The 9,757-nt window shown below is 32.0% G+C and overlaps 1 protein-coding gene across 1 annotated transcript; it reads left to right on the forward strand.

The window, feature by feature from the left end:
• The first annotated feature begins 4,146 nt into the window (after window positions 1-4,146).
• LOC112690378 lies at window positions 4,147-6,639 on the forward strand. The gene has a single exon (XM_025564387.1). It carries the CDS (start codon window positions 5,291-5,293, stop codon window positions 6,368-6,370), a length of 1,080 nt encoding a protein of 359 aa, XP_025420172.1. The 5' UTR covers window positions 4,147-5,290; the 3' UTR covers window positions 6,371-6,639.
• The last annotated feature ends 3,118 nt before the right edge of the window (window positions 6,640-9,757 follow it).

Consider the following 9,757-nt stretch of genomic DNA (forward strand, 5'->3'; position numbering starts at 1 on the left):
AAAAAACCATAATAATAGATTGCCACTAGAAAATCCATGATCCGACATTGAATAAGTGATAAGCAATTTGAAAACACGTTTCACTGAATTTGTACACGTAATCATATTTTCCTAGATGAAATACGGACCTATTTTCGAAGTTTAAATACAAATTAACGCATAAGGGCTAAATACGTGATACCATTGTCCACAACGGTTCGTCTTTAGATCTTGTATACAATATTTTATTGTGTGTGAATTACCGTATTTTCATTTATAACATAACATCATATAATAATTCGTTATTTATTTTAAAAATCAACCACATTATTTTTCCTTCTCACGCGTCCGTACTGATTGAAAATAGTCATTAAAAAAATTAAAAAATAAATAATAATAATTACAATAATATTAATAGTACCACGTTTCCCCATTTTCACATTAACGCATCTATGACTTCCTTCCTTTCAAATTGCATTCGTACAAACTCTACTTATGTAGGTATAAAATAATTATAATACATTAATTTAATAATAGCTAGAACTATTGACGCATACATCTTTACTACACAGTACACACGAACCGTAGTGCGTGTATATACTTTGTGTTCGTGATATGTAGAAATCGTTGATTGTATTAAAAAAGCAATTATCTACACGCTGAATCTATTCACACAAACAACATTTTTACTGTAACTATGTCACTCCTTGCTCAACTTCTCAACTGTCAGCAAGTCAAACAAATGTAACATCTCACGAATATTCAACATTACGGTTAACTCAAAAAATACCATCGAGTTTCTGTGGGTCACTTCGCTATTACCGATAGTGAAAAAGCTGACTAATGAAAAAAAAAAAAACCATCATAAGCTCGTTCCGACAATCATCGCTATTCTGACGCGTATTTGGATTATTCTATCACTCGTCAGTCATCAGTCATACGAAGCATTGATTTGTTCTCGTATATATATATAATTTACGAAAAACATACTGGACAATATCAATCTCGTATTTATTAAATATAATCCGTGTCGTTAACATGTGACAACAAATTGTCAAAAGCTCGACATGTTTTCACGGTGAATCACATAGCCCGTCCGTTTAGTAGGTAATTTGTGAACATTTCCCGAAGTCAACCACTAACTGCAATCGTGTGAAAAAAATGTAGTGCCGGAAAATTAGAAGAAAAAAAAAATGGAATCGGCTACAGGCATAAAAATTTTCCCGCAGGCAAGTTTAACAGATTTCGCTCGCGGCGACGAACGCGCACTAAAAACATATCGTTTCAGGTTAAGAAATCATCGATCGTCCGGTACAACAAGGCAGCAACGCTGGCCAAGATGGCGGTGGAGGCCAAGACGACGGCCCTGGCGGATGTGGCTGTGCAGGAGGCGCTGTTCAAGGCCAGGAGAGCTCCCTGAGCCACAGACGTGGTCATCCGCTACAACAACGCGGCGAAAGTGGCCCGGGTCGCGGTGGCGGCCAAGGCGGTGGCCAGTACGGCGGCTGTCGGAAACGGTGGTCGGTACGGGTTGATGGTGGCCACCGGGATACTGACGCCTAGACTTCAGCCTGCAGAGATCCGCTCGACCATTCCCCGAGCACTGGTCACCGGTTCGGCTCGTCCGCGTGAGTCCTGTGTTGCGCCCAAGACGTACGCAGGTCGACCGCCGTTCAGATGATCGTGGAGGACATGAAGTCAGATCCTCACGACCTTCGTGCCCCTGGTACTTTTCTCGTCCCCATCCGTGAAATTAAGAGCCAGCGGTCACCTCATAGTTCGTAGTACGTACAGGTGAACGAAACGTTTTCGTCCATTTTTTTCCGATTTTATTTGTTTTCCTGTGATATCACGCTAAACGATTGAAACGAAAATAATATACGCGACGATATTTCTACGCCACCTGTACGTACTTCGTAACACACATGAATCTGCACCCGTAGCTATTTATAATGTCACCGTCATAAAATATACTACGAGTACATATACTCCGTCCGACACACGTATAACACAGCGAATTTGCATTCAGTCGTTCAAACGTAGTGATGCTAGCTTTAATATTACAGTAAACTGACGTATAGTAATACTTTGAAGAACGACCATTGTACGTGTTTTGTTGGTCGGTCTTTCTAATATTTTAATTTTTAAGCGGGGTATAAGTTGTTTTTTTTTTTAATTTTGATATTTTGCACACTTATAACTCACTTAAAAATTAAAATATTGGAACAACCTACTAACAAAACGTAGAAAATGTTCTTCCTTTAAAGTATTATTACACGACGGTTTACTCCAGCATTAAAGCTATCGTCACTACATTTGAATAACTGAACACGATTTGCTATTCTATACGTTTGCAAGACGGAGAAATTTCTTACGGGTGTGGTCGTGAGAGATGATCTCTGTCTCCATTCAACATATATGTAATACAGAAAATTTGTGTTCAGTCGTTCAGACGTAGCCATGTTAGATTTAAAAATACAGTAAACTAACGTATGGTAATGCATTGAAGGTTGTCTATGTCTTGTTGGTCGGTATTTCTAATATTTTAATATTTAAGCAAGTTATGAGTGTGTAAAATATTAAAATTAAAAAAAAAACTCATAACTCGTTTAAATATTAAAAAATCGAAAAACTTACTAACAAAACGTAGACAATTTTTTTGCATAAAGTAATATTACACGTCGGTTTACTCTAACATTAATGCTAAACATTACTACATCTGAATTACTGAACGCGAATTTGCTGTGTTGTACATTTGTCAGACGGGGACAACACTTGCTGATGTGCCTTCTATTTAACTCTGTGAAATTGGTGACTTTAATGTTCTAATAAAAAGTTTTATCTTATTATTTATTTAAAATTAATAAAAAAATATAATTTTTAAAAGTACCATTTAAATTGTGTTTCGGTATTTTAAGAAAATTTAGGCATTTGTCTTTTAAAGCTACTTTACAAATAAACGTGCGTATAATGTACACCGAAAATAATCAATTATTAAGTTATTGGTTTAAAAAAAAAAATTGAACGATGAATCTTATATATCCATTAGTTTCACATGGTGTGGTCCAGAAGATAAACCTATTCCCGAATGTATCATACGTGGAAAACATTTACCAACGAATCGATGGTGCTCAACAAATTGAACCAACATTTTATTAAACAACATTTTCACTTGAAGAGCAAAGATATTAACTATTTCAAAAGACTTTTAAGTAGCCAAAAAAAAAGAAACGAACAAGTTCACAAAAAAATTAAACATTTCTGAGAGAGCTCTCGAAGCTAGTTTCGTAATTTCCCAAAAAATTGTTAACAACATGAAAGCATATAATATTGGAGAAAATTTAATCAAACCTACCTGTAAGGAAATTATGCAAATAATGATTGGAGATGAAGCGGTCCTTGAAATACATAAAATACCCATATCTAATGACACTATTACTCGTCGCATAAGTGATATGTCTTTAGATATAAAAAAACACACCATAGAAAAGATGAAACTTTCTCGGTTCACACAAATGTATAATAACATATTCTCATTTATAATACTCGTATATATATATATAAGAAAAAGGTCTATTTTTAATGTTTATTGTTTGATCACGTTTTATCATAAGACATATATATCTATATATATTGTATTGAATGATGAATAGTACCGCCGGCCTTTACTCACAACAAAATCTCGATGACCAGAACAACCATCCGGATATTATTTAGTATGTCTTCAGTCCTGAAACATACAACACCTACCTTACGTCTTACCAGTTCCCAGTGATTTTCTGTGTATTTTTATTATAGTTTTCAGTGTTTTTATTTCAACCTGAAAATGTTTAAGTGCGATCAGTGTATCAAAATGTTCTCTAGCAAAGATAAGTTAGTTAGATACACAAAAATCCACAAAAATGTTCAGTTTACGTGTGAAATATGTCTTAAGACTTTTGCACGTAAAGATAATTTGGCAAAACACACGGATAATAAGCATGGTATGTATTTTTAATTAAATAAATACGATTTTAATAATTATTTAATTTTTTCAAAAATATTTTAATTAAATATTTAAAATCTAGTTTGAAACAGTTTATATATCTAACTGGGTTATTTTTTCTCTCCGTAGGGCTTGAAAATTGTAAACGGGGAAATTCGAAGGTTGTAGGTCAGATAAAGAGGACCCGGTTAAATTTAGTAGGAAATGTGACTGGTTTTATCAACGCTGGATCATTTTTCAATAATATTATCACTTGGTATTATAAAAAAAAACTTGGAAAATATATTCAATCATTCTATCTTTCTCAGCTCAATAAAATCAGAACTAATCGAAGTTTTAAAATCATCATCAAAACCACTCAAATTCAATCTTAAACTAGAAGCCACATATAACAAACCACATGTAGATAATTCGTCCGTGAACAGTGTTCAAGACCTCGGCCAGGGCGATTCTCGCGGATACAGATATTGAAAACGAAATTAATAATATAATATGTTTGAAAATATATTATGCGAGGAAGATATATACCAGGGCAAAGGCAGTGGGTTCACACTCGAAAAAATCGACGGTATATCACTAGGCATATATAAATATATACCGATAAGTGGCTCCTAGTATCTACCTTTACCTACTTACATAGAAAATAAAAAATCTACCATTAACCCGCAAAACAATGACGAACAGTGTTTTAAATGGGCTATTCTAGCCAAACATATCACGGGAGAGAACAAGTGCAGAGTCAATAATAATTATTATATTCACGAAAACAAATATAATTTCACTGGTCTCACATTTCCGACACCATTAAGCGAAGCGAAAATATTCGAAAAAAAATAATCCTAACGTATCGGTTAACGTTTACGGACTTGAAAAAAAATTCCATCCGCCTTTGAAACTTCCCACTTATAAAATCTTCCCACTAAAAGTAGTCGAAGAAGAAAAAGCGGAACATTTCGACTTCATATTAATTGCAGACAACGAGAAATCGCATTATACCTATATCTCACACTTCTCAAGACTTGTTCGTTCGCAAAAAACACTACATAAAGAGAGTGTTATTTTTTGTAAACGGTGTTTCACGAGTTTCGATCATCGGGTGAGAAATAAATTAAGCGGTCAGGCTGAGTTAGACGAGCATTTGAAAATATGTGGGTCTCATAAACCGATTTTACCTGTAATGCCAACGGAAGGGACAACGTTACAATTTGAGGGGTAGTCTAAGACTCAACGACATCCGATAGTCATTACGCAGACTTTGAAGCACTTTTGGTAAAAAGTACGAAAAACAAGGGCAAGAATACGTCAGCTATTCAAAAGCACGAACCAATGAGCTACGGGTTTATCGTGAAGGTGTCTGAAAACGTTTTGCCAGAGTTACTAGAACAATATAATATACCAACAGCGCCAGTTATTTTCCGTGGTAATCAAAATTATCAGAGCGTATCAAAACATTTTATTGAGAACATTGTAAAAGTTGCTGAAAAAATTGAAAAACTATTAAAGTTAAATATGCCAATTATAATGACTGAAGAACAACATCAATCACATAATATTTCTACTTCGTGTAATTTATGTAAAAATAAATTTTCAAACATGAATCATAAAGTGGCGGATCATTGTCATTTATCAAGCGAATTCCGACAAACATTGTGTAATACATGCAATTTAAAATTACAAGTTCCCAATTTCATTCCATGTTTTCTACACAATTTATCAAATTACGACGCTCATTTCATAGTCATAGAATTAGGATATGATGCAAACAAGATAACGGTAATACCAAACAGTGAGGAAAAGTTTATATCTTTTTCCAAGTATATTTCCAACAAATTCTCTATACGGTTTATTGATACATTTAGATTTATGGCTACAAGTCTGTCCAAACTAGCCACAAATTTGTTAACACCTAGATTGGAAAAATTTAGAGAAACAGCGAAACATTTCACTAACGAAGACATGCCCCTTGTGACTCGTAAAGGTGTATACCCTTACGAATATACATATAATTGGCAAAAATTAGAAGACATAACATTACCATCGGAGGCACATTTTTATTCAACATTAAAGGAAAAACATATAGTTGATGAGGAATACAAACACGCACTCACAGTATGGGACCACTTCGATTGTAAGACTTTGGGAGAATATAACGATCTATATCTGAAAATAGACATTCTTCTACTAGCTGATGTGTTCCAGAACTTCAGGGATATATGCAACTCAACATACGGTTTAGATCCTGCATTTTATTTTACGGCACCCGGATTCAGTTTCGACTGTATGCTGAAGCATACAGGAGTAAAATTGAAACTATTATATATAGACATCATTTTTCCATTCCGAATCATTAAGTTGATCAAATTTTTTTCCTTTACTTGCAGCAAATTCAAAAATTTCGTTTTTTAAATCAAAAACCCTTTTCAATACTTTTCCTCTGCTGAACCAACGGACATCTGTAAAATAGATCACATCACCTTGTTCAGCATCTATTTCACTTAAAAAGTTTTTAAATTCTCTATGATTCAATGCTCTTGATCTGATAAAATTTACTATTTTTACAACATCTTTCATAATAGTTTGAAAACCAACAGATTTTGCACATAAATTTTCTTGGGGGATAATGCAGTGATATTGCATCAGTTGTAAAGCGCAACATGTACTCATTTCTTTTTTAATTAGCGCTACGAGCCCTTCATTTTTTTCCAACCATAGATGGGGCTCCATCTGTTATAACTCCAGAAAGGTTATTTAATTTGATGTCAAAACGGTTAAGTATCGAATTTAATGCATTAAAAATATCACAACTTTTTGTAGTGCCTTTCATTGGAAAAAGCGCGGCTAATTCTTCAGTAATATTAAAATTACAATCTCTACCCCGAATAAAAATTGCTAATTGTGCAGTATCTGACAAATCTGTACTTTCGTCTAGGGCCAGCGAATAAAAAATAAATTTAGAAATACATTCTTTCAGGGCACTCTCAATATCAGTTCCTAGTTCTTCTATACGCCTTGCTACAGTTACCCCTGATAAACTCAATTTGGAAAATAGTTTTTTTTTGTGATGGACATAAAATTTCAGAAGCGGCCTCCATACACTCTTTTATAAATTTGCCATCAGCGAACGGCTTCAATTTAGCTGCAATTGTTTGTGCTATGATATAACTAGCTTTGACACTGGCTTCTGAGTCTTTATGACATTTTTTTATATTTGAAGACTGACCTTGTATATTTTTCATTAACAATGCAAGTTTGTCAATTCGAAGTTTCCTTGTGTCATATCATATTTTGTTGCATGTTTGGTGCTATAATGTCATTTTAAATTTTACTATTTCATCGCTGCAATCGATTCTTGACAAATCAAACATATTGTCTTTTCTTTAATTTGAATAAAAAAAATAAGTATTGGACCATTTTTCTTGAAAAACGCGACTTTCACTCGAGATTTTACGTTTTTTACTCACCGACATATTTTACAAATATTACACATAAACTTTTACACATAAACGAGAATATTGTGCTCGTTCCACAATCGATTACGAACTAACAGACAATAATAATTATATCTTGGTAGGTAATTCAATTTATCTTATCGCATACTTCCGATAGCAATAGCTTAACTGTTATAATATTATTGATCTAGAAAATGTACATGCTAAATTTAAAACGTGACCGCGGGCCGCACATTAAGATAGGGCGGGCCGCGGGTTGAAGACCCCTGCTATAAACAATTATAAAATGAAACACAGGATAATGAATTATGGCGAGAATATTTAATATTCACCAATCTATGAAGTGAACACTAAAAAGTAAAAAAAAAAAAACTCATCAAAATTCTGATAATACTTTGATCTTTACTTGTAGTATTTTGTAATTCTTTATTTAATTGCGATCGTATGACAATCAATCATAAAATCATCACTTCATATTCCTTAACTGTAGTAATAGGAAACACTTCTGTATATGTATTTTATAGTATAAATAATTCTATCTCTGTTAGTATATATTGAAACAGAATAATACCAAAGTAAATTATAACAAGCAGACTATAAATTTACTTACTCTTTTCATTTGATCGTTAGCTCTAGGCTGATAAAAATGAAAAACAAAAATAATAAATACTGATCATTTTATTACCTTCAGACATTTATTATAAACATTAATTAGAAAAAAAAAATTATTAATTAATTGATTTGTTCACATTAATTAATTTTATTAGAAATTATTATTTTTGAACGAAAACTTGAGTTGCTCGATGTTCTTTAGATGATTACTTTACAACTAACACACATATAAAATGTTTATTGTTTTCATTTGTTTAAGTCAATTCAATGGTAAAATAAAATGTTGGTTGTAAAAATTAAAATTGAACAAATCGAGTAATAAATATATTATGGTCCGGAAAACAGCTGATATTAAAGAGATTTTGTCAAATAAATTAAATATAGGTAATATGTAAAGAAAATAATTAAAAACTTACATAATATTTGAACATGAACAGAAGTTTTTTTTTTAATTGTTATTATCCGTGGTGATACCTTATGCAATGTAGGGGTTAAATTTATAAAATAATTATAAATAAAGTTTTTTTTATGCGTTTTTATTATTATTAATTTTTATCAAGTTATTTAGTAAATTGTATGATTGAGTATCACTTATTTCGACACTTAAAAAAGACTGATACAATTAAATTAATAGTTAATTGAGTAATTACTATATATGCACAGAGCATGATGCAAAGAAAGTAAATATTGTAAAATAGGCAACCAAACATTCATCACAACTGTAATATTTTATAAATATATGGTTGTGTATGATGGTCGTCTCCTGCTGCACAATATTCGTAAGCTTGATCCTAGGACACCGCCCGTACTATATCGAGTGAATGGAATATCGAATAAAGTGATACCTCTAAAGAAGCCCGGATTAAGGAGGTAAGAGGACATGGTCCCAGGGACCATAGATTTTGGGATCCCATCTTTATCCCCAAAATATATTTATTTCTATCGTGATCAAAACAGTTTTCAAAAAAAATATATATATATATATATAGTTCAATTATTAAACTATACATATATTTTTTTATTTACTTTTTAATTTTAGTAGGTAAATTATTAAAAATATATAAAATATGCTCTTAATTTTATATCACGAAAAACTACTAAATGATAATACATTTTTAAATTTAAGTAAGGTATCATTTGATAAAAGTGATACTTTTAGTTTATTAAAATGGTTTTATGAAAAAAATCATTGAGAGATATATTCCCAAACATTTTAATTGCTTTACAATTATAGTTAACTATCCCAGTCACCAATTATTCAGCCAAAAGAGCATTTTCAAAGTTAACAAGAATAAAAAATATATATAGAAAAAGCCAGACTTAAGAAACTTTAAAATCGTTAATAGTATTATATTCACAACATGGTATTTTGCAATTAATAGATTTCAATAAAACTTTAAAACAATTTGCAAAACAGAAAGCAAGAAAAAATTTACCTTATACCTTTAGTAACCTATTAAGTGTATTCTTTATATATACATGTTACCATCAATATGGATAATCTGGTATTTTGCAAAATGCTCAGGCATTATATAAAATACCAAAAATCACTCTATAATATACATAATACGAGCCTTGCCTAGGTATTATATATTATGCCAAATGTGGAGTAAGCATATGATAAAAAACAACAAAATTGGGCATCGTCTATTATCAATGACTTTACTTATCGTTTATCAAAAATATGCGTGTACGATTCAACGCAATAAAGATTAATATTCTTTTACTACTA

This window comes from Sipha flava, unplaced genomic scaffold (assembly GCF_003268045.1).
Source record: "Sipha flava isolate LNK unplaced genomic scaffold, YSA_version1 50179_pilon_pilon, whole genome shotgun sequence".
Lineage (NCBI taxonomy): Eukaryota > Metazoa > Arthropoda > Insecta > Hemiptera > Aphididae > Sipha > Sipha flava.